Source organism: Equus caballus, chromosome 4 (assembly GCF_041296265.1).
Source record: "Equus caballus isolate H_3958 breed thoroughbred chromosome 4, TB-T2T, whole genome shotgun sequence".
Taxonomy (NCBI): Eukaryota; Metazoa; Chordata; class Mammalia; order Perissodactyla; family Equidae; genus Equus; species Equus caballus.
In genome coordinates this window covers 67,140,853-67,167,275 of record NC_091687.1, presented here as the reverse complement: position 1 = coordinate 67,167,275, position 26,423 = coordinate 67,140,853, and the positions used below count along the sequence as shown (strand labels likewise).

Sequence of the window (26,423 nt, the reverse complement as noted above, 5' to 3'; positions counted from 1 at the left end):
ATCTAAAGAAAAAATAGCACTTGAGTTTTTAAAGATTAAGTCAGCACTTAGCTCAATGACCAGCACATAAAAAGTGCTCAGTGTATATCAGCTTTTCCTTTCCAATACCCAAACTTTCTCTAAATTCAGTATACACTGTTTTAACCATGGATGGCATGCTCTAGAAAACTGGAGAATTTCTATGGAGAGTCTTGCTTTCTTCCCAAACTGGATGAATCCTACTAACAAGTAATAGCAGCTCCTGTGTTTCTAACCACTGGGAGATACACAGATGACTTGCACGGGTTCCCTGGCCTCCAGGATGGAGACCGCGAGGGCAGGGAGCCCGAAGACGTGTGCTCAGCCCTCCGGGCGCGCGGGAAGGGCTCTAGGGCTCCCCCGCGGGCGTCCTCAGCCCTCGGCTCCGGCACCGGCACCGGCCGCCGCCAGGGGGCGCGCTCCCACCTTCGGCACCGGCGGGCCTGGCGGCGGGGCCGGGCGCTCTGAGCCAGGACTTGGGGCCACGCCGCGGGGAGGCGGCCGGGCGCGCCAGTCGGAAGCGGGGGCCGGGCAGCCTCGGCGGGGACACCGGGCCCTTCCCCGGCGGGCGGCGGGCGGCGGCAGGAGGGGATGCTGCGGGGCTTGCGGGCGCGGCGCAGAGGAAGTGCCGTCTTCGCCGCCGCGCCACGGGGGCGCCTCCGGCGCGGGCCGCGATGTCGTCCCGGTCGGGGCGCGACGACGCGGGGGCCGGGGGCGCGCGGCGGCCGCGGGAGCCGCCCGAGCAGGAGCTGCAGCGGCGCCGGGAGCAGAAGCGGCGGCGGCACGACGCGCAGCAGCTGCAGCAGCTCAAGCACCTGGAGTCCTTGTGAGTCCCCGCCGCCCCGCCTTCTGCGCGGAGGGGCCCGTGGGCGCGGCACGCGGCGTCCTCGGGGTCCGCAAGGGCCAGGTGGCCGGCTGGCCGTCGGAGACGGCGTGCCCGGTGCCGGCCACTGGCCCTCGGCGCAGAGGGCAGGTCTGTCCGGCGCCCCGGGCGGCGTCGCCGGGAGGAGCTGAGGCCCCGCCCCGAGGCCCGTCCGGGCGTGCGGGGCTGTCCCGGTGCCGGAAGCGCCGCGCTGGAGGGTCGTCCCTGGCTCGCTGGGCCGGGGTGCCTTGCGCGCTGCGGGGCGCTCCGTCAGGACTGAGGACCGAATGCAGGAGCGCTGCTCCCTGTCCTTTCCGGTTTTTCAGTTCAAAGGGCCGCCTATGAACTGCGTAAAATCCCCATTCTTTTCATCTTCTGCTGTTAAGGGAAGAGAAAACCCAGTCCTGTAAGGTTCGTGTGGTGAGAGAGAGAAGAATGAACAATGGGGTGAGGGCTCGTCCCTAAACATCGGAAAGGTGGCTGCCAGGTAAAAGAGAGTGGAGTGCTGAGGATTTTTACCAGGATTAAGGGTGGAAGCTGCAGAGAGGCCAATTCCATCCAGCTCAACAGAAAGAATTAGGACCAGAGTCATATATTCTTGCTGGTCAGTGTCAATGCCAATAATCCATAACCGATCTGTAAGTCAGAATTGGGGTGGGTTTATTATCAGCCAGATCTGAGGACTAGCCGAGGGCCTGCCTTCCAGAAGGAAGGGCACCAAAGAATTGGGGTGTACAGAGTGGATATGTACGTCTTGGAACAAAGAACATACATCACATATGTTAGGAATGTCCCTTTTATAATTGTCACAAGATGCTTCGCTCGCACAGCAGTTGGGTGGTCAGGAATTAATCCTTAGTTCCCAGGAAGAGATGCTTATCCTTAAGGAAATGCTGATATGGGGGAAGCTACATCCTTATCTGTAAGGCCATCATTCTTGTCTTTGGGACACAGTAAATGTTTAAAGCAGATGTACAATGCACACTCAACAGGCCACAGCAGGCCCTTTTGGAAAAACAAGATCAGATCGAATTAGTTTTAACCCAAACGGCTTCCTCACGTACTCCAGTATTTCCTGTTGCTTCTCACTTGTTTTTCATCAACTTGGCCTGACTTAGGAGGCACTGTGCGCCCCCAGCTCCAGAGGGTTCAAGGAGAGTCCAGAGAACCAGTGGGAGAAGGGTAGGTTGTAAAGGAGATTAAACATCAGGCGGGAGGTTGGAGTAATGACCTTTCAGGTCTCTTCCAAGATTCTGTGATTCTATAAGTAGTTGTAGAAGTCAAATTTTTCTGTGTTATTTTCTGAGTTAGTGGGTAAATAATTCGTTTCTGTTTCAGGCACATCTCATTACCTAAACTAAGACGATCATGTAAAGAAAGGTCCTTAAACTGTTGCAGTCCTACATAAGTAACCTTCTGGGAGCTTTGACACAAAATGCATGCCTTTTTGGAGCACCCCCTGCTCTTTTCCCGGTGGCCCTTGAACTGAATTTCCTCAGGAGGGCAGTGGTTGCAGGATACAGGCTCTGCTCTGCTGCCTCCGTGGTCCTGGCCTCTGCAGCACTCTTTGTGGTGCTCTGTCTCCTGTGAAGGCGGATGTTCAAAAATCTTTCCCCAGGATAAGCTCAGGCAGGGCTCAGCTCAGCCCAGGTCTCAGTATCTTTAACTGTAGGATGCTGGATGTTGTTAATACTATACATTTATTTTGTAGCTCACAGAACTTTTTCACAGACAAGAGAAAGATTATAACCTCCTTTTGTAGATGAGAAAATGGAGGCTCCGTGGTTAAGCCACTGACCTATTAAACAGCAAAACTAGAGCTGAATCCAGGTTTCTTATTCTCAGACCAGTGAGATTTTTCCAGTTTCAGAAATTTAAAACTGGCTGGCCTATTGACAAGTTTTCTTTTTCTAGTTCAGAATCTTGTTTAATTTTAAATTAAATTTTATTCATACCTGAGTCATACTTGTATAAGTTTAAAAACTAAAATAGTACCAAAAATACTACAGAAAAAAGTGGTGGGCTGCCCAACTCTTCATGTTCCCCCATGCTCCCTGCCCAACAACCCCCATTCCTTGGCCCACTAGACAAGACCAGGGCTTCCATGTGCAAATTGTTGTTTTTTTTTAAAGATTAGCACCTGAGCTAACAATTGTTGCCAATCATTTTTTTTTCTTCTCCCCAAAGCCCTCCAGTACATAGTTGTACACTCTAGTTGTGAGTGCCTTTGGTTGTGCTATGTGGGACGCCGCCTCAGCGTGGCCTGATGAGCCGTGCCACGTCTGCGCCCAGGATCCAAACAGGCGAAACCCCGGGCCGCCGAAGCGGAGTGTGTGAACCTAACCACTCAGCCACGGGCCAGCCCCCATGTGCAAATTCTTTTAATTTTTACTTCTTGGATTTAAGTGCATGTTTCTAAATTATATGCTTACCCTGCTTTCTTTGATTCAACAATTTTAGACATTATCTGTTAACTTCTTGTCATAGTAGATAAGGATTTAGCTCTCTTACCTGCCCTTCTTGTTTCCATCCTTCCAGTATAGCTCTATTAGACTAATTTTGCTAAATCAGTGTTCGTATTAACATTATTATAACTATGCAATATTGTTTACTTTTGAGCCAAATAGTATTTTATGATTTTTTCTTTTGCTTTCTAGTGCAACTGTTACCTTTCTAGTCGTTAATAAGAGCCTCAATTTTTCATCTGTTTCATTTTCTATTATCAACTGCTCTTTTTCTCCCAAAGGCTCCAAAAGCTGAAAGTACCTTTCCACATGTTGCTACACATCAGACAATTAATGTTTATTTCTTATTTACAATCTTCCATCTGTTGTCCTGCAGTAGTGATTGGTTACTTTCTAGACCTGGTGTGGAGCGATCGTCCTGGGACTTCCTTTACCACTTTCCCTTCTTGAATCCCATTCCTGGATTCCACATGTGCCTCTTTCTGTCGTTACTCCCATATTTTACTGAAGCACATTCTGCAACTTCCTATGAAGGGTGCACTGGAGGTTAATTGACACCTTGCGTGTCTGAAAATGTCTGTATTCTATCCTCAAACTTAATAGATAATTTGGCTAGGTATAGAATTCTGTGTTAAAAACTATTTTCACTCAGTTTTGAGGGTGGTATACCAGTGTTTTCTAGTTTCTGGAATTGCTGAGGAGTCTGATGCCATTCTGATCCCCTTTCTTTTATGTTACCTGGTCAAGCTCACCCTACTCTTAAAGCTTTGGAAGCTTTAAGGAACTTTCCTTTATTGCTGCCGTCCTGAAGGTTCATGATAATATGGGTCTTTTTTCAATGGAGTCTTTTTTTGACATATCATGAGTACATTAACTATATAAATGAACTTGTGTTTTAATTTCTTCTCCATTTTGTTTTTTTCTTTCTGTTGGATTTCTATTGATCCTCTAATTATCTTTTCTCTCCTTAGTGTCCATATCTTTGACTTTTCATTCTACTTTGTAGATTTATCTTCCATTTCTTCTATTGTGCATATTAAAATTCTGCTATATTTCTAAATTCAAGAGCTTTATCTTAGTCTGAGAATTCTTTTTCCATAGCATCCTGTTCTTGTTTCATTGATGAAATATTTTCTCTTTGAGGATACTCAATAATTTTTCTCTTTTTTTGTTTTCTTCTGCTCCCTCTATTGCCTCTGCATTTTGTTTGCTGTTTCTTTTGATCTCTGTCTTCCATTTAGAGTTTTTTCCCCTAACATCTGGATATCTTGGTCTCTATTCATATTTAAGAGTGTGGAACTATAAAGCTCTTTTGACAAGAGGCTGTGTGTGAGACAGACAGAACGTGCCCATTTGCTGACTGGATAGCTTCACTGTAGGGAGATGAGGCTGTGTGCCACTCTTTTAATCCAGAGACTCTCAAATGTTAGTAAGTGGAGATTTTTTCTGGGGCTTTTCGGTTTCTCTGGAGAAGAATCTTCAGTCTGAGGATATATGCCTGGCTGCCAGTGTTCTGGGGTGGGTTGAGAGGGAGAGGGCTGAGTGTCCTAGAGTTCAGACAGAGACTCAATCAACACCCATTTTCAGCCCATGCTCATATCATCTGCATTCTCACTTATGCTCAGAGGGGCCTAAATCTGCAGTCTCCTCCAAGGCTTGGGCTGGCAGAGTCCCTGGCTGTAGGGAACGAGGAGAATACCACTGGCTTCAGCCCACTCCATGTCCATATTCCCCAACCCCCATCTTCCAAAGGTGTAACCTCCTACATTTACAGAAGTCAATGATTACTTCCTTGCACTTTCCCAAATTTGTTGAAATCTTACTCTGATGTTGTCTCTGCTCAGGATTTCTTTGTGGCTTCCTTTTTTATTATTTTACTGTCATTTTAAAAAACAGATAAGCATGTTGGTCAGTTTGCCATGTTAATTGAGAAGCCCCACAGTTTTTTAATAAATTGAATGCAAATCTTTTCATCTCTGATGTGCCTTCTTCAATCTCTACAGGACATTTTCTTACACTTGACTTTTTCTTGCTCTTTGACCATGTGTGCCAGGCCCTTGAAGGCATCTGAGTCCTCCACCCGTGCTCCAGCTCTATCACTCAAGTGCCCCTGGGCTGCTGGGCATACAGAATGGACATTCTGTGTATATGTGACAATTTCATCTCTGCCTTCCAGCCCCGGAGGAGCCGGCTGCAGGAACAGTTGTGTGGAATGGATTTATGCTTACATGAAGGATGTGTCTTTTTTTCTTTTTTCTTTTTTTTGGAAGATTAGCCCTGAGCTAACTGCTTCCAATCCTCCTCTTTTTGCTGAGGAAGACTGGCCCTGAGCTAACATCCGTGCCCATCTTCCTCTACTTTATATGTGGGATGCCTGCCACATATAAAGCATGGCTTTTGCCAAGTGGTGCCATGTCTGCACCCAGGATCCAAACCAGCGAACCCCAGGCCGCCAAATCGGAAGGTGCAAACTTAACTGCTGTGCCACTAGGCCGGCCCCATGAAGGACCTTTCCAAAAGAAATCCCACCCCAGTACTCAAAACCACAAAGAGTAATTAGAAATATTTGGCAAAAGAAAGATTTCTTGCCCCACACACAATTGGGAAGATAATATTTCTCCCCTCTTACGTAAATTTAATCTTTTTACTACACAGAGCAAGTTATTACAATTTGAATGATTTACCAGTAGTCTACTCAGAGGGTACAAAATAATGGGCCACCACCAACTTTTTTTAATATTAAGAATTAACTACAAAGATAAATGTAGACTTCTTGACTGTCATAGTGCAGAGGCTAGACTGCACATAAACATGCTCCCATTTCCAAATCTGTTATATTTAGTAAATATTACTTTAAATTTTGAGAATTATCTTTTTTTTTTTCTCCCCAAATCCCCCAGTACATAGTTGTATATTCTGGTTGTAGGTCCTTCTAGTTGTGGCATGTGGGACACTGCCTCCGTGTGGCTTGATGAGCGGTGCCATGTCTGCACCCAGGATCCGAACTGGTGAAACCCTGGGCCGCCGAAGTGGAGCACGTGAACTTAACCACCCGGCCATGGGGCCGGCCCCAAGAATTATCTTTTTTAATATGTTAAATTAATAAATTGTTTAGCCCTAGGAAAAACTACCAACCATCTTCTGTTAAACTTGGAAAATTGACTTTTTAGGCAATTCCATTGCTAATAATAGATTTCAAAATGTGTAGTTCTATCACATTCCTTTCCTCTTGGCAACAACAGTTACATATTTTTCAGGAATTTGGATTTCAATTTGATTGGCCATATGTTGTTTGTACAACTCTTGTGACTCAAAGGATGTATAACAGGATTATTGGATTTATAGCCAGTATTACCAAACTCCCTCTGTGCATAAGGCATAGCTTTAATGTTTCTGATGGCTGCAGGTAAACTATATAATTTCCTCAGTTTAGCAGATTTCCATTGTTCTTGCTGAGTTATGGCTATGTCATGCCACCGCTTTGTGTTAGAAAATATTTTAATCATTCGCTTTGGAAAAGCACTGTATTATACCTAAGAAGTTCAGTCTATTCATGCCCAGTTGTTTACCCTGTAATCTTCATGGGGCAGATACTCCTCTGTCCACTTAGAAAAGCTCTGGATTAGCAACTCACAGTTTGTGTCATTTATCATCCAACAAGTTGTTTTCTCCTACCTCTTTTGGGTTCAGATCTTGGCCTTTGTGATGCTAGCGCTCCAGGCTTGAGCTGCCTCATGAGGCTGACCATCAGCTTGTCTTCACCAGAAGGGAAGAAGCCAGCACTGTGGAGTGCCCTTCACATGTGTGCTGTGAATTATTTACCCATGGGGAAACTGAGGCTCTAGGGGGGTTAAGTGTCTTGCCCACAGTACACAGCAGTGAGAATGAATCAGAATTCAAACAGAAAGTTTTTACCTCCAAAGCCCATGAGGTTTCCACTCAGCCTTGTACCTCTACAGGATTCACGTTTACACTGATTTAGAACTGGAAAACACTCCTGCTTGAATTTCAGATCCTCTACGCCAAGAAAACAGAACATCTTTTATCAGGATAGTTATAAGAGTTACACTGTCACTTCTGAGAGCAGTTTTCATTTTATGTTTTCTTAGATGTAAATAGGGATATCTTTATGCCCTTAGTTCTCCCTTCTGCTGCTTAGCACCGTGCCTGGCACAATAATTGTTGACAAGTGACTTGTGCAAGGAGTAAGTTTTTCTGTTGAACCTTCAATATTACTTGAAGATCAAGTTTAGTTTTGCCTATTATACCTGCTGCTTTTAGGAGAAAAATATCAAGCTGATTAGGGCTAGAGTGGGGATTTTAACCGTGAAACAATTACGGAAATAACATTGACTTTTAAAACAAAAATTCAGTCCATATAATTATATAGCAGATATAAACTCCTAATAGCATATTTTTGGTTTCACTTTTCTTTCATAGTTCCAGGTTACCTGTGGTTTTTCTTTCAGAGATATATTACCTGGGCTTATACCACCATAGCTGTAATGAAGATACCATTGATTTCATTTTTCTTTTGTAATTAAAAAGCATTTTGTAGGTTAATATATGTGCATGTAAATATAAATAGAATGAAAAATAAAGGTCTCTATTGTTATGATCCTTAGTTCCCCTCCCTAGAGGCAAGCATGAAACCAGTTTCTTAGGTATCCTTTCAGAGATATAAAGGTGTGCGTATATGGCCTTATATAATCTCCTTTTCCCCATACGCACAAATAGAAGCATACCAAAAACACTTTTGCTTCCTATTCCCTCCCTTTTTTTTTTTAAAGATTGACACCTGAGCTAACAACTGTTGCCAATCTTCTTTGTTTTTTTTCTGCTTTTTTCTCCACAGATCCCCCCAGTACATAGTTGTATATTTTAGTTGTGGCTCCTTCTAGTTGCGGCATGTGGGGCGCCACCTCAACGTGGCCTGACCAGCGGTGCCATGTCCGCACCCAGGATCGGAGCCAGCGAAATCCTGGGCAGCCACAGCGGAGCGCGCAAACTTAATCACGTGGCCAGCCCCAACTCCCACCCTTTTGTTTTTAATTTAATCTCTTGTGAAGATTGCCCCATTTCAATATCCAACTCACTCTTTTAACATTTATTTAATGTTTTTCTGGTGATTAAAATAATACACATTCATTATAGAAAATTTGGAAAATTAGTCACCCCTGCTGTCACCATCTGGGTGCAGCACTGTTGAAGCTCCAGCATTTCCAAGTGTCTGGAGTTCAGATACACTTTGAAACCAGCCGCAGTGCCAGATGTCCTCAGTAAAATGTTCCTCGTAGAGGCATTGAATGCCTGCAATGTTCAGTTGTGTTTCTTTTTTCATTCTTATTTTTGTTTTTGGTCCCTTAGGCATTCACTATTAAAGCCAGACACCCACGCTTTGTGTTTAATAGCCAGTGTGTGTCAATACTTAAAAATGAACGTGAGCATTTGGCGCTGGTTTTCCAGATTTGGAATCCAGAAGCCTCTTGGGCAGCTCCGGCAGAGTGAAGGAAAGTGGAAATGAATTGGGCGCACAGGCATGATTTGTATCCTCAGGACCCCGGGGGTCGGAGAGCTCTGTGGTGAAAGGGAAAGTAGTTCCCACGCAGTCGTTCCTGTGCTTCATCTAGCGGCATCGTTATGTCATTCAGGCACTGTGAGGAGTGCTGCCCCTCGAGTCCAGGAGTCCAGGATGTCGGGACAGGCACAGACGGCAGGCAGAGAGCCCAGGGGCAGGGAGGACCCTGAATTGGGAGGACAGGGAAATGGGAGAGGGAGCCTCCAGGACAGACCACCCTGACCTCCTTCCCCCACAGCAGGCCCCTCCCTCCAGCTTTGCTCCCCACCCCGCGCCGCCCCAGCCACGTGAGCACAGTCACTCAACCCTCCCCACCGGGAGCCCCTTCAGTGCTGGGTAAGCGGGAGTCGTGCTGGCTCAATGACCTGACAACCGTAGTAACAGTTTGGAGCCACAGTTAACTCACGGGTCTACCCTCACATTTACCTCACGTTTTCCCTGCAACCTCTTGCTTTCCCTTCTTCCAAAAGTAAAATCGTTGTGCTAAGACACCAAGTTAGTTATTATTTCCGTGAATTTCAGTTCTACATCCCAGCAGGATGTGGTATAGCATCTGTTTACTTATATGTGCTCTCCTGAGTGCCGGGCATATTTCACTGTTTCAGATATAATGTCGTTTTAAGTTCTTACGAAAAACATCCTTTTTATTTTGGCCTGTGGTTGCTTTTTGCTCATTAAAATGTGTTATGTTCCTGTTAACATGGTTGATGACAGATTTTTTTTCTTTTCTAGTTATGAAAAACCTCCTCCTGGGCTTATCAAGGTCAGTGTGAAGTTTATACTTTTGCTTATTCTCTTAGACAGCTGACTCAGTGCTCAAACTCATTAACTTGTTATGAAAACAGCTGCGTCAGGTTTTAAACCTCCTTTTATAACCCTGTTCCTCCCTGCAGATGCCCGTCGGTTCATACACCCTGGGCTTTGTCACAAGCCTGTGCCTGCGTAGAAAGTTAGTCAGCTGTGTGTGTGTCCCTGAGAAGCCGTGGCAGGCGCCGTGTGCTCCTCAGCCATCACTCCCTTCTCTCTGCCTGGTGACTCCATCTTCTCAAAGCTGTCCTGCCCGTGTGCCTCCTCTCACTCGCCTGCTGCTGTTTCTTGAGTGTCTGCAGCTCAGAGAGCAGCGGGCTCTGAGGAGACTTGAAGCTCATCGGGTCCAGCCTCCCTGGTGCAGGAGTCCCTCCTCCAGCACCCTGGCCACAGGGTCACCGTCTTTCTGTGGGACCGAGACCTAGAGGAGGAGTTAAAGGACAAAGCAACCTCTGCTGTTTGGTAACTTTCAATTAGAAAAAGATTTTTAGAAAACATTCTTTCCTTATAAATTTAATATTCATGGAAACTGAAAAGAAAAAACTTCTTAATTGTAAATCCAGTTCTTCAGGGGTGAAAATGCATAGCAGAGCTATAGCAGGTGTGTGACTAGAAAACATGACAGTGGCCTTCAGGGTATAATAAGCTATTTTAATATAACATGCCATTTTTATTATTCCAGATAACCTTATTTACTTTAATTCTTATACCTTTCCTCATTCCACAAAGATTTTGAGGCAGTGAAACCTTTTTTAATCTTAGAATCTAATTTACATTGGAATTTGGAACCCACAGATCATTCCTATATGAAGGACAGATTTCTGCTTTACCAGTAACGTTTCTCTAAGAACAGCTACATCATTTTTGTGAAATAGTTCTTCTGGTATATTTATATCCATTTCTTCTGTCTGGTCTAATTCGTCTTTCTTTCCAGATCTTGAGAGGGTTATCACTGACACTGGGATCTCCAGCCCATGAGAAAGCCAGGCACTGCTGTGTTGTGAGGCAGGTGGGGAGAATTCCAGTGCTTTCGCCATAGTGTTTACAGGTCGCTTCTTTCTTTAGGAAGATGAGACTAAGCCAGAAGACTGTATACCAGACGTACCAGGCAATGAACACGCCAGGGAATTTCTGGCTCACGCCCCAACTAAAGGACTTTGGATGCCCCTGGGGAAAGAAGTCAAAGTCATGCAGTGTGAGTACACAAGAGCTTCACCAACACTCCTCAGTGCATGCAGATACATCTCATGACTGACAAAGCGTGTTTACTTCCTTTAATTAGTTGGTTCTCACCACGGCCCTGTTAAAGTCCTGGCATGGTCTCTCTTTAGAGATGAGGAGGCCGACTTGCATCTATTACTGAGTGGTCCAGGATAAGAGGTAGAGCAGTGCTTCACCTCCAGGGCTTCTGGCTCCAAGGGCAGCGGTCTTTCCTCAGGGCCGTAGCTGCCTGTGGAGGATGCTCTCCAGTGATATCCTGTAACAGAACAGTACTCCACAGTAGAGATGCCATGGGGGACAAGGGATGCAGTGGAGGCCAGGTCCCTTTGGGTCCTGCCTCAGTCAGTCATCCTCCATCAGTGGCGTTAAGGTTTTATCCATGTAACCTGAGAGGAGCTTGGGGCACAGAGGGCGGGTCTGGAACAGGTAGAGCTGTGCGTGCACACCCCCAGCCCACCAGAGCAACAGCACTTTCATGCAGCACAGATGGCATTTGAAGAAAGGGTACTGCTGCCTTTTAGGACATTTGTCTGTACAAAGATTATTCGTGCACATAAGTAAAACAGCAGTTCCCAGTCTCCTTTTTCTCCATTCTCACTTGAAGCTGTTTTAGTTGGTTATTTCGATATTTATCTTCATATGTCTGAAGATCATGCTTGTATTGTATTGATTTTTCAGGTTTAGGCGTTATCTGTTGACATTGTACACCGGAAGATGAGAATTTAGTTCTCTCCTGCTCTCAGCACACGTGTCCTCTTAGTATATCTCATCTTCCCAAGAATGGTGTTATCATAATTTTGGTTAATAAGTCTTTGGTATTTATTTTATTTTGATTATATTCGGAGCTGAGCCATATAGTAAACTGATTACTTTTCCTTTCATGCATCCATCAATGCCCTCCCTCCCCCAGAATTAACAGTTGTCTTGTTTTTGTTTTTTTTTGTGTGTGTGTTGTTGTTATTGTTATTATTTTTGGTTTCCATATCCTGATTTCTAATTTAACCCCAAATTGTTCCCAAGCTTGACTCTTAAGACCTTCAAATGCTTGAAGTGTTCTGTCAATTTCTTCTTTCTGAAAATGGTTGCTCCCATGCTCATCATCCAGGGATCTCCCTTTGCTCTGTGTTATGAATTGAATGTTTATGTCCCCCCCCCCCCCAAATTCATATGTTGAAGCCCTAACCCCAATGGGATGGTATTTGGAGATGAGGCCTTTAGGAGGTAATTAGGATTAGATGAAGTAATGAGGGTGGCTCTCAAGATGTAGTAAGTTCCTTTTAAAGGAAGAGACACTAGAGAGCTTGCTCTCTGTCTCCACTGTGTGGGGACATACTGTGTGAAGACAGCTGTCTCCAGATTCAATACAATTACTATGAAAATCCCAATGACATTTTTTGCAGAAATAGAAAAGCCCATCCTAAAATTCGTATGGAATCTCAAGGGTCTCTGAATAGCCAGAATTATCATGAAAAAGAAGAAGAGAGCTTAAGGACTCATACTTCCTGATTTCAAAACTTACTACAAAGCTACACTAATCAAAACAGTGTGGTACTGGCTTAAAGACAGACATATAGACCAATGGAATAGAATAGAGAGCCCAGAAATAAAGCCTCACTTAAATGGTCAAATGATTTTTGACAAGAGTACCAAGACCATTAAATGGGGAAAGGATAGTCTTTTCAACAAATGGTGCTGGCAAACTGGATATCCACATGCAAAAGAATGAAATCGGACCCTTATCTAATACCATATACAAAAATGAACTCTAAATCGATCAAAAACTTAAACGTAAGACCTAAAACTATAAAACTCTTAGAGGAAAACACAGGGCTAAAGCTGCACAAAATTGGATTTGGCACTGATTTCTTGGCTAAAACACCAAAGACACAGGCAACAAAAGAAAAAAATGACAAATTTGACTTCATCAAAATTTCAAAATTTTGTGAATAAAAGACCTTATCAGTAAAGTAAAAAGGCAACCCACGGAATAGGAAAAAATATTTTCAAATCATATATCTGATACGGGATTATATGCAGAATATATAGAGAACTCCTAACACTCAACAACAAAGAAACAACCAGATTAAAATTTGGCAAAGGACTTGAACAGACGTTTCTCAAAAAAAGGATATACAAATGACCAATAAGTCCATGAAAAGATGCTCAGCATCACTAATCATTTAGGGAAATGCAAATAAAAACTACAATGAGATATCACTTCACACCCATTAGGATGGCTACTATCAAAAAACAGGAAATAACAAATGTTGACAAGGATGTGGAGGAATTGGGACCTTTGTGTACTGTTGGTGGGAATATAAAATGGTACAGCTGCTGTGGAAAACAGTGCTGCACTTCCTCAAAAACTGAAAAATAAAATTACCACGTGACCCAGCAATTCCACTTCTGGGTACATACCCAAAAGAATTGAAAGCAGGGTCTTGAAGAGATGTCTGTATACCCATGTTCATAGCAGCATTATTCACAATAGCTAAAACATGGAAGCAACTCAAGTGTCTACTGAGGGATAAATAGTTAAGCAAAACGTGGTGTATACATATAATGGAATAGTATTCAGCCTTAAAAAGGAAGGAAATTCTGACACATGCTACAACATGGATGAACCTTGAGGACATTATGCTAAGTGAAATAAGCCAGTCACAAAAAGACAAATACTGTATTATTCCATTCATATGAGGTACTTCAGGTAGTCAAAATCATAGAGACAGAAAGTAGAATAGTGATTGCCTGTTCACTGGGGTAGGAGTGGGGAATGGGGAGTTAGTGTTTAATAGGTATAGAGTTTCAGTTTTACAAGATGAAAAGAGTTATGGAGATAGATGGTGGTAATGGTAAACTTTATGCTATGTATATTTTACCACAATAAAAAAATTTTTTTTAATTCGTTTTCTTCAGAATTTTAAAAGTATTGTTCCATTGCCTTGTGGTTTCTAGAATTGCTATTGAGAAGCCCAAAGTGATTCCGATTCCTGATTTTATGACAGGTCCTAGTTTTTTGTTGTTTTGCTTGTTGTTAGTCTTTCTTCTCTGGAAGTTTATAGGATCTTCTCCTTTTCCCCAGTTTTCTGAAATTTCACAGTGATGTGCCTTGGTATGCATCTGGGTTCAACCATTGTACAGGTTAATTGGTGAGCCTTTTCAATCTGGAATTGCATGTCTCTCACTTCTTTTAAAGATTTTATTTTTCCTTTTTCTCCCCACAGCTCCCTGGTACATAGTTGTATATTTTTAGTTGTGGGTCCTTCTAATTGTGGCACGTGGGATGCCACCTCAGCATGGCCTGAGGAGCGGTGCCATGTGCATGCCCAGGATCCGAACTGGTGAAACCCTGGGCCGCTGAAGCTGAGAGTGCAAACCTAACCACTCAGCCACGAGGCCAGCCCTCTGTCTCTCACTTCTAAGAATTTTTTTTTTTAATTTCCTGTCATCTGTGTTTGCAGTTCTCTTATTCAGAGAGTAGACTTCCTGCAGTGATTTTCTAATTTTCTTATTTTCTCTCTCTTATTTTCATCTCCTTTTGTTCTCCTTTCTAGAATATATCCTTATCTTTATTTTTCAATCATTGTATGATGTTTTTTCATTTCTGTTATATTTTTAAAGGCTCTTCTTTGTTCTCTGAATGTAGTTTTTGATAGTATGCTATTCTTGTGTTTCGGTTGCAGTATCTTTTCTCATCTCTAAGGATATTAATATATATCTTTCTCTCTCTATGTACTTTTTTCTTTACATTTGCTTTCCCTGGGGTGTTTCTGTTAAGCTCTCTTCTATTGGTTTAATTTGGCTTCTGTCTTTCATTTAAGAGGATTTCAGATGTCTGGTAATCTGTTTCCTTGTTGTTTTAGTTATCTGTTGCTGTATAACAAGTTATGCCAAAATTTAGAGGCTTAAAACAAAAATAAATATTTACTATCTTACAAATTCTATGGGTCAGGAACACCTTAGCTAAGTAGTTCTGGCTTTGGATTTCTAATAAAGTTGCAGTCAAGATGTCAGCCAGGGATTCAGACATCTGTAGGCTTGGCTGGGAATAGAGGCTCCCCTTCCAAAAAGGCGCACTGATGTGCTTGGAAGTTGATGGTGGTTTTTGTCCTGAGGCCTCACCTTGCCACATAGATCTATCCATAGAGCTGTTTGAACATTCTCCCAACATGGCAGCTGGCTTCCCCCAGAGCCAGTGATCCATGACATAGGAAGGCAGGTCTTTTATGACCAGCCTTTGAAATTACACATCACCATCTCTCTAATATCCTAGTTTTTACTAGGTAGCATCATTCAGGGCTGCAGGGACTACTTGAGGGCGTGCTTTCCAGGAGTCAGGGGTTACTGGGCCATCTTGGAGACTGGCTGCCATAGCCATTCTTGTTCATAAGTGGGAGAAAGAGAGTTGATTGGAAACTCAGTGTGTGAGTGGGGCTTGTTGGGTTTCACTCTAGGGTGATCTTTCTATTCCAATCAATTGGGGAAGCTCTGAGGTCAGTACCATCTAGGTTTTTCTTTGGGTGGGTTATATTTTCCTAGAGAAGAAGACTCCTCCATGGAGGGTGAAGCCCATGCTGCTGGTATTGTGGGAGCTAACTGAGGAAGAAGGCGGGGAAATTTTGCCATCTACTTTTCATTCGTTCATGTAATGCTCTATATTTACTGCAGCACTTTGCCTTCAAATGTCTCTGGTTGGAGACCCTATACTTTACCTTTTCTAGACAATAAACTTCCTTCTACCTGGACTAGGAAAGCTGCCCTTGGACTTTTTTTTTTTTTTAAAGATTTTATTTTTTTCCTTTTTCTCCCCAAAGCCCCTCGGTACATAGTTGTATATTCTTCGTTGTGGGTTCCTCTAGTTGTGGCATGTGGGACGCTGCCTCAGCGTGGTTTGATGAGCAGTGCCATGTCCGCGCCCAGGATTCGAACCAACGAAACACTGGGCCGCCTGCAGCGGAGCGTGCGAACTTAACCACTCGGCCACGGGGCCAGCCCCTGCCCTTGGACTTTTAACCACTCTTTATTTTAGCTCGTCCTTCACCTCTACTTCCAGAGGTATCTTGTGCTGCCAATTCCTGAGCTTTTGGAGGTTCTGCAAATAGAAATTGAGTTAATTCTCAGTTCTTCCTTCTGGTGCCTTAGAATTCGGTTTCCTGGAGTCTGCTCTTCATTCAGTATTAATCTATCTGCATTATGACGTCCAACTTTTTTTTGCATTTGACTCATGGCTTTTCCCTGTCCTTCTGGGTTTGTGGCTTTTTGAAAAAAGCTTTATAGCAGTTTAATTTACATATCATGAAATTCGCCTATTTCAAGGTGAATACAGTGATTTTTAGTAACTAGTGAGTGTGTGCAACCATTACCATAAATAAGTTTTAGAACATTTCATCTCCCATTAAGATCCCTAATGGCTACTTCCAGTTAATCCCCATTCTCAGCCCTAGACAACCATTAATCTATTGTCTTTATCAATTTGGTTTTTCAGGATATATCATATAAATTTGTGGTCTCGTGTGACCTTTTTCTTCTTTTGAATTAATTTTTTTCTTTTGCTTGAGCTCCACTATTTTTTTTATTTGAGGTATAATTGACATACAGCATTATATTAGTTTCAGGTGTACAATATAGTGATTCGATTTGCAAGATGATCACTACAATAAGTCTAGCTAACATCTGTCATCATACATAGTTACAAAATTTTTTCAGATCTACTCAGCAACTTTTAGATATGCAATACAATATTATTTGCTATAGTCTCCATGCTGTACATTGTATCCCCATGACTTTTTTTTTTTTTTGAGGAAGATTAGCCCTGAGCTAACATCTGCTGCCAATCCTCTTTTTTGTTTTTTGAGGAAGGTTAGCCCTGAGCTAACATCTGCTGCCAATCCTCCTCTTTTTGCTGAAGAAGACTGGCCCTGAGCTAACATCCATGCCCATCTTCCTCTATTTTATATATGGGACGCCTACCACAGCATGGCTTGCCAAGCAGTGCCATGTCCACACCTGTGATCCGAGCCAGCGAACCCTGGGCCGCCAAAGTGGAATGTGCGCACTTAACCACTGTGCCACCGGGCTGGCCCACTTATTTATTTTATAACTGGAAGTTTGTAAACCTTTTGACCACCTTCACCCATTTCTCCTACCCCCCACCTCTGCTCTGGCAACCACCAAGCTGTTCTCTGCATCTCTGTGCTTGGTTGTTTGGGTTGTTTGAGACTTCACATATAAATGAGATGACTTCTTTCATTGAGCATATTTTTGAAGTTCATCCCTGGCACAGCATTTGTCAGTAGTTCATTATTATTTCTTCCTTCTGCTTGCCTTTGGTTTGGGATACTCTTCTTCTTCTGGATTTTTAAATTGAACCTTAGATTATTGATTTGAGATCTTCATTCTTTTCTAATATAAGCATTTAAAGCTATAAACTTCCCTTTATCTGCATCTCATATGTTGTGTTTTCTCATTCAGATCAAAGTATCTTTCTAATTTCCCTTGGCCCATGGATTGTTTAGAAATGTGTTGTTTAATTGCTACATATTGCAGATTCCCCAAGTTTCCTTCTATTGCTGCTTTCTAATTAGTCTCCTTTGTGGTTGGAGAACTTACTTAGTATAGTTTGAATCCTTTTAAATTTATTAATTCTTGTTTTATAGCCTAGCATATGGTCTACTGTGAATAATGTTCCATGGAGGCTTCAAAAGAACACGTATTCTGCTGGTTTTGGGTGGTCGAGTGTTTTATAGATATCTGTTGGGTCTAGTTGACTTATAGTGCTGTTCGTCTATTTCGTTGTTGGTCTTCTCTCTAATTGTTTTATCCACTGTGGAGTACTGAAGTCTCAAATTATTATTGTTGCCTTATCTATTTCTCCCTTCAATTCTGTCGATTTTTGTTTCACCTATTTGGGGCTATGTTGTTAGTGCATATATGTTTACAAATGTTTGTAAATAAATCTTCTTGATGGGTTGACCCTTATATCATTATAAAATGTCCGTCTTTGTCTCTTGTAACAGTTTTCTGTCTTGGAGTCTATTTTGTCTGATACTAGTATAACCACTCCATCTCTGTTTCAGTTATTGTTTGCATGGTATATCTCTTTCCATCCTTTTACTTTCAATCTAATTGTGTCTTTGAATCTAAAGTTTGTCTCTTGTACTTGGAAAGCATTTTTTATCCATTCTGCCAATATCTGCCTTTTGATTTTAGTTTAGATTAATACTAATACACTTTCAATAGCACACAGAAACTTTGTTCCTGTGTAGCTCCATTCTCTCCCCCCTTTTGTGCTAATATTGTCATACAAATTACATTTTTATACATAATAAGCCCATCATCACTGTTTTATAATTATTTCTCTATGTAGTTGTTGTTTAGAAAGAGATAAGAGAATAAAAGAGTTACCAAAAATACACTTATACTATCTTTTATAATCTACTGTTACTTGCCATCAAGTTGGCTCCAACTCCTGGCAACCCTACAAATTGAGTGATGTCCACAGTGTCCAGTCCTCAATAGCTACTTGGCTTCTGTGGACTCACACCTGTGGCTTCCTTTTTGGAGTCAATCTATCTCACATTTGGTCTTCCTCTTTTCCTGCTGTCTTCTGCTTTTCTCAGCATTATTGTCTTTTCTAAAGAATCCTGCTTTCTCATTATGTGCCCAAAGTAAGACAGCCTCAGTTTTATCATCTTTGCCCCCAGTGATAGTTCAGGCTTAATTTGGTGTGGGACCCACTTGTTCATCTTTCTGGCAGTCCAGGGTATTCATAGAGCTCTCCAGAGAACACCATATTTCAAATGAATCAGTTTTTTTCCTATCAGCCTTCTTCACTGTCCCGCTTTCACACCTGTACATACCTATGTAGTTACCTTTGCCAGTGCTCATATTTCATGTGGATTTGTGTTACTGCCTAGTGTCCTTTCATTGTTTCAGCTTTATTATTTTTTTTTTAGGGCAAGTCTACTAGCAATAAAATCTCTCAGACTTTGTTTATCCTAGAATATCTTAATTTCTCCTTTATTTCTGAAGGATAGTTTTGCTGGTATAGAATTCTTGTTCAATAGTCTTTTTCTTTCAGCACTTTGACTATGTCATTCCACTGCCTTCTGGTCTCCATGGTTTGTGATGAGAAGTTAGCTGTTAATCTTATTGAGGCTTTGCTTATATGTGATGAGTTGTTTTTCTCTCAGTGCTTTCAAAACTCTCTTGTAATCTTTGGCTTTTAACAGTTTGTCTGTGATGGATCTCTTTGAATTCATCCTACTTGGAGTTCATTGAGGTTCACGGACTTTTAGAGTGATATTTTTGATCAAATTTGGGAAGTTTTGGGCCATTATTTTTCAAACATTCTTTCTACACTCTCTAGCATTCCTCTTTTTCCTGAGATTTCCATTATGTGTATGCTGTGAAACTTGATGGTATCCCACAGTTCTCTGAGGCTCTGGTTAGTTTTCTTCATTCTTTTTCTGTTCCTCAGACTGGATAATCTCAATTGTGACTTTTCTTCAGGTTTGCTTATTTTTGCTCTGCCATCTCAAATCTGTTGTTAACACCTAGTTAATTTTTCATTTTGATTGTTGTCCTTTTCAACTCCAGAATTTTTTTGAATTTTTTTCATAATGTATGTCTTCTTATTGATAATCTCTATTTGGTACAATATCATTTTCATACTTTCCTTTAATTCTTTTTAGATAATTTCCCTTAGTTCTTTGAACTTCTTTATAACAGCTGATTTAAAGTCTTTGGCTGGTAAGTCCGGAGTCTGGATTTTACTGTTTCTTTGTGTGTTCTTCAATTTTTGGGTGAAAACTGGAAATTTTAGATAATGTAAGTTAGTCTGGAAATCAGATTCCCCTTCCTACCCAGAGTTTGTTGTTGTTCATTTTTGTATTTTTTAGTGACTTTCCTGGAATGATCTTTAAGTCTGTATTCCCTGAGGTGTATGGCCACTGAAGTCTCTGCTCAGTTAGCTGAGTGGTCAGCTAAGAATTGAACAGAAATTTCTTTAAATGCCTTGATCCAAGAAGCCTTCTACACTTTGCATAGAGGTCATATGTGTGTATAATGGCATGCCTTCAAATGCTCGTGTAGTTTACATGTCTGCCTTAGCCTTTAGTGCCTGGTTGTACAGGACCTCAAGGTGAGCCAGAAGTGAGAGAATAAGGCCTTTTCAGGCCTTTACTATGCATGTGCACAGCCCTGCACACATGCACAGCCTTCTAGCTTCCCAGGATTATGTCAGAATTTTTGAAAGCCCTCTATGGACATCTCGTTCCCCAGATCTTCCTTTTAAATTTTTGGCTAGGTTCTTATTTACTCAATGGTATCACAGCCATAGGCAGCTGTGATGTTAAACAATCATGGGTGATTGTTTTTGACAAATATTCTGGGGATACGGCTTTTTTGTAGAGTGAACCACATGACCAGCCAAACAGCAACAATACCCTGTCAGCATAGCTATTCCCTGGGGTTAGGGCTTTTTGAGGGGCTCAAAACCCAATCTTCCCCCTTTGGTGGGTGTGAGACTGCTGCGTTTCATAGCTGTCATGGTTGCAAGGCTGTTGGTTTTCAAGGCTATTGTGGAAAAAGGGAGAAAAGGTTGGAAGTAGGCCCTGCTAAAATGTGAGAAATCCTGCTGTTCTTATCAAGGTTCACTAGTTTTTCTTCAATTAATTATCCTCAGATTGTGGCAAGCCTCTGGTTAGTTTTCGGGGTTGCAAATAAGTTTATTTGGGCAAATTTGCAACTATTTTCAATGCTAGTATGGAGGAACAGATTTATGGAGGTTGTCACTTGGCCATTCTTGAGGTACTTCTTGACTTATTCCTTTTGAAGAGAATTCTTTTCATTGTCATTTTCATGGAATCTCAGGAAGGGAATGAAAGCAGATGAATGTGTTTAGTCTGTCCTCTTTACCCAGAAGTCTACAGCTTTTTTTTTTTTTGAAAACCATTGCTCTGTTTGATGAAGTGGGTAGTTGCATTACACTTACCATTTTATAGTTATTTGCATTGACTTCGGAAATAAGAGTTTTGTGTTAGGACCAGAGCCAGTTTTACCAAGAATCAGATGAAGCTTAAGCTTCAGAGCCCCTCACTTGTGCCTTTCAAAGGCTTGCTGGGACTGCAGTGATGTGTTGATATGGTCTATGATTTTGCAAAATTTGCTAAGGCAAGATATTTTTTTTCCTAAATAGCCCCCTCCCACTGAAAACAATTTAAGCTCAGGCTCCACAAAACTTGGATTTATCCAAGATGGGATGAAAGACACATATACACATACATACTTCCATTGATTTTTATTGATTGTAGTGTTATCTAGAACAGAGGTTCTCAAACTTTAATATGTCTACAAATCCAATAAACCTTTTGAAAATATGTGTATTTCTGGGGTGGACCTAATACTCTGCATTACTAACAGTCTCCCATGTGTTGCCAGTTTTTTTGTCCATTGACCACATTTTGAATTGCAAGAATCACCTTTCCTTTAACAGTAAGAGTCTTGAGCACAAAGAAAGACATTGGTTTGAAGGAGTATAATCTTTTCCTGAACTTTAAATGTTTGGGGAGATAAAGACAGGGATAGCTCAGAGCCAAGCAATAGAGAATCCCTAAACTTCATTTTTTTCAATGGTTTCATGCATCCACCCCTCAAAATTAAAAGGGGAAAAACTTTCACTCCATTCAGTAGTTGCCAGCATAGAGCAAAATTGGCTTGATCTTAGCTATAATCCCTCTTCATGCTTCCAGACCTTTTGGGTTGGAGTTGCTTAATGTCCAAACACAGGGTCTCATTTGGCCCACCATTCTCATATGACTTCCTGATTTGCTTCAAATCCAGATGGTTCTGAGAAGATGAAAACAGGTGAGAGAAGTAATAAGGATCTCTTCCATTCCTGCTTTGTTCATCACTTCATTTTTCCCACATCTCAATGCCTGATGCCAAGTCCATAGTCATTGAAATTCCATGAAGATGTATGTTTCTCTCTATTGCCCTGGAACTTGTATATGCATTTTCTTATTATGTCTCCTCCCAGCTACACATCAGGGCATTTTGCTGCATCTAATAATAAACCTCTTTAAACAAGACAATTTCCCTGTTCAGCAGGTAAAGTTGTATTAGGGTGCTGATGGAATTAATATTTTGAGAGAATTCATGATTTTGTTTAGTTAAAAATGAGGGATTTGTGCAGTGGTTGACTCAGTCAGAGAAAGAAACTATTTGCTTTAGTGTCTAAAATTATAAATGAGGGGGCAGGCCCCATGACGTAGTGGTTAAAGTTCAGTGCGCTCTGCTTCAGCAGCCCAGGTTTGCAGGTTCGGATCCCAGGCAGGGACCTACACTACTGGTCAGCCATGCTGAGACAGTGACCCAGATAGAAAATAGAGGAAGATTGGCACAGATGTTAGCTCAGGACTAATCTTCCTCAGCAAATAATATTAAAAAAAAGAATAATAATAAACGAGGATCACAGTCACTTGATGAATAGAAAAGATTCTTTGAAAAATATAGTAAGCTACAGACTAAAAATAAATAAATTCACTCTTTACAGTACTTTTACATTGGATTATTAAATAAATACCTGGTGTAGTAGTATTTATTGCTAAAGCTAAAAGATTAAAGGATGCTTGGGGAAGCAGTTTCCCTTTATGTTCTAGGATCTTACATGGTTCATCCACTGAGTGCATTTGCTTTTAGAAGTGGAGTTTAATGAAGGAAACTTTAGTATGTTCTGCTGATTCTTCATCTTCATTAAATGAAACTGTATTATCTTACAGAGATATTTCCTTTTTTGTTTGTTTTTGGGTTGGCGTTGTAAACGGTATGGTCACCGAACAGGCGACAAAGAATGCCCTTTTTTTATCAAAGGCAACCAAAAGTTAGAACAGTTCAGAGTAGTAAGTAGAACCCCATCATGTCAATTTACATTCATCAGAGATGGTGAATATCAATGATTCAGGCACTAATCAGTGAACTGGAAGGTCACATAAAATCCATGCCCGGAAGCCTGTCGGTTAGTGTCCAGCGTTAACTACATCACTGTTGAATCACACTGTGTGACAGGTTAGTTCTTTAACAGAAAGCTAACTTCTTATTAAAGTGTTATTTGCTTATACCTTGGGAATAGTGATTCTTTTTCTGAGGCAGACATGATTTATTCAATCGCTTTTTTAGACTTATTATATAAAAAATAATTTTTCATAACTAAAGTCAGGGTTTTAATTTCCCAGTCTTTATCTAAATATTAGATGTCTTTAAATTTTAAGTTAGGAGTGTAAATATAAATTATATGTGCTCTTTAGATGACAGTAAAATAGATCCATCCTTCCCTCGCCTTATTTTAACAGTCACCTCTCAGAGGTGTTAATCCAGCATTCAGTAACTGCTTCTGCCAAGTGAAACAGACTGCTGTCTAGATGTTCTCAGGTTATCAGCATCTATCAGACTGGGATCAACAGACATTCTCCAAAGTTTTTAAGACATTTAAAATATTGTGTTTTCATTTTAATAATCTGAAATAATTTATTTTGGATCAATTATTCCACTTCTAGGTGGAATGTCAACTTTTACAGATCGTATAAAATATAGTTTGATGATACATCTCAAAAACTTTAAACATATTCATTTTATTTTTTGACTCAAAAATCCCACTTCTAAGAATTTACCTTCAGGATATAAGAAAACATTAATATATACACAAATGTTTATGTATGTATAAAGATAACTTTCATAATTGTTTATATGATTGAGAAAATGGAAACTTAATAGTCTAACGTACCAACATAAATTACTGGAATATAGAAATTATTTAGCCATTAGGAATTGTGTTTTAGAAGAATGTGTAATGTCACGAGAAAACATTCATGAAAATGTAAGTGAAAAGCAATAGAGTTATATAAATGATTATAATTTTTTATAAATTATGAGTAATGATTGAAAGAAAGAGACCAAATGTTAATAGTAATTATCTCTGGGTAGTGAGGTAATAGGTTTTTTTAAATTTAGCTTTTGGTAACATCTTAAAATTTCTACAATAAACATTCTTTTTTAAAATTGAGGGGGCTGAGTGGTTTCTCACCCTATCTTTATTCATGTCTGAGAATAATTTTTAAGCAATAGCTTAGATCCTGAGTGGTTCTAAGGTTGAGGCTGAGTGGTTAAGTTCGCGCGCTCTGCTTCAGCAGCCTGGGGTTTTGCCAATTCGAATCCTGGGCACAGCCATGCTGAGGCAGCATCCCATATGCCACAACTAGAAGGACCCACAACTAAAAATACACAACTATGTACCAGGGGTCTTTGGGAGAAAAAGGAAAAATAAAAAAAATAATAAAATCTTTAAAATTGAGATCATTCACATACCATAACATTTCCCCTAAATGTATTATTTTTAAGTAACTCAAGTCATTTAAAGTTATCTATACTTCCAGACTTTGTTTGGGGTACTTAACATATATTTTTGTATACCTATATATAAATGTTTCATTCTTATATATCATTTTGTAATTCAGTTATTTTTCTTAATACTATCTCTTTGTCATCTATCAACATAGAACAAAGGATTACTTCAATATTTCTACCTTTACTAGTATTTCATGATTCTGCCATGGTTTGTTTCCTATAGGATATTTAAATTATATCCTGTATTTTTCTAATTGGAAAATCCTTTCCACAGCCTCAATGAGTTTGCAGTGATGGTGACCCTGAGGAAGGATTAAAACATGTTGAATAAAAACTATACCAAAGTGGGAAAAAAAAAACACTGGTTTTAGTAGCATAGGGATTTAATTTTTATTTAACTAACAGTCCATGGAGCCTAACCCAACCTTAACCTTTTCTTACCCTTAAGGCACATGAAGATCCCATGTATGACATCATACAAGAGAATCAGAAACATGAAAAGGATGTAAGATGAGGACATCCTGATGATAACAATACCCTCTTAAAGTTTTAAATTATATAAAGTTGGAAACAACCATTCCAGTATTAGAGGAGTGGTTTAGTAAATATGGTACTTTGTGAAATATTTAGAAGGCAGGAGTAATCACTGAAAAGACCAGTGTGTGGGGAATGAGCAGGCCAGCCTTGTTCTACTTGACTTAGCTTAAAGCAGTGGGCTTGGCCCAGCCCACAAACGCCACTGATAGTTGATGCTGGCAATCCACATTGTGGTGTCTAGGTCTACTATATGATTGATTCTCTTTCATATGATTTAGTCTGTTTTCTCCAATGTCTTTAAGGATCTAAGCTATTGCTTAAAAATTATTCTCAGACATGAATAAAGACAGGGTGAGAAAACAAAAGGGTGGTATTCAGTTGTAATCATTGAGGAGGTAGATTATCTTGTATGAAGTTGAGCAGTGGGGGAGTGATTTAGGAAAAGATGCGTTGTTAGTAGTCGCAATAATAAGGACTAGAGAACCATGCAGAATATTTAGGACAATGAAAGGAATACAAAATGGCTTGTACACTGGTTACATTCATGTAAAATAGGCATGGATGTGGACAAGAATGGGGAAAACATGCAAAGATAAAAATAAATACTGTCTTTAGTAAGGTGGTTATTCATGACATTTTTTACCTTCACTACTGCTCTTATATTTTTATCTAAAAATTTTTTTTAAGTTAAATATGTTTCTTTGGTCAATCTTACATGTTTAGGATACAGGAGTTAAAACAGTTACTGGAGGATTCCACTTCAGATGAAGATGAGAGCAGCTCCAGTTCCTCAGAAGGTAAAGAGAAAAACAAGAAAAAGAAGAAAGAAAAGAAAAGGAAGAAAAAACGAAAGCATAAGTCTTCCAAGTCAAATGAGAGTTCAGACGCAGATTGACAAGAACTTGACTTGTTCAACACTCTCTTCTCAAAGATCAGAGGAATGCGGAACGGGAGAGGAACGAGAGAGAGACAGTGAGAGAGGAGGACATTTGGTGTCACACGTGTGCATTCTCACCTACCTTCCAGTAAGGACGTGACCCACAGGAGAGGAGCTCTACCTTCCTGGGTGCCAGCTCTGGAAAGCGGCTGATTCCAGGCAGGACAGCTTTTCTCAGTGTCCTCCCTGCGGATCACTGCGATTTGTGATTCCTCAGAAATGCCTCTGCCGGGGCAGCCAGAGGGAATCTCTGAGGAAGCTCCCCAAATGCTGCCGCAGCTTCCACCCTCCAGAGTGGGGCCACTCAATTCCCATTGACTTCAGCCTTGACTTTCTCTGTTGTTAAGGCCAATAAAAGCTGATGATTTTATTTATTTAAAAAATACTCATTTATTTTTGAATCATAATATACTTAACATGGTCCAAATTTAAAAGGTAAATAAGGTTTAATTATGAGAAACCTTTCTCCCCCAGCTACTCAGTTCCCTTCCCTAATGGCTAACAATGTTACCAGTTTCTTATGGAATCACCTAGAAATATTTTATATATCACAAATTATTTTTTCTTTTTTTAACATAAATACATGCATACTATACA

At 40.9% G+C, this 26,423-nt stretch overlaps 1 protein-coding gene across 3 annotated transcripts; it reads left to right on the top strand.

Moving 5' to 3' along the window:
• The first annotated feature begins 453 nt into the window (after positions 1-453).
• LOC100070155 (retinitis pigmentosa 9 protein) lies at positions 454-26,423 on the top strand. Of its 3 annotated transcripts, XM_070264808.1 has the most exons (5): positions 473-844; positions 9,656-9,686; positions 10,796-10,927; positions 22,762-22,851; positions 24,801-25,575. In XM_070264808.1, exons 1-5 carry the CDS (start codon positions 693-695, stop codon positions 24,864-24,866), a joined length of 471 nt encoding a protein of 156 aa, XP_070120909.1. In that variant the 5' UTR covers positions 473-692; the 3' UTR covers positions 24,867-25,575. The 3 variants fall into 3 exon arrangements, with proteins under 3 accessions (XP_023495258.1, XP_070120909.1, XP_023495257.1); XM_023639490.2 differs by lacking the exons at positions 22,762-22,851; positions 24,801-25,575 and adding an exon at positions 25,613-26,423 and having other exon boundaries at positions 454-844; positions 10,796-10,925; XM_023639489.2 differs by lacking the exon at positions 22,762-22,851 and having other exon boundaries at positions 484-844; positions 10,796-10,925; positions 24,801-24,823.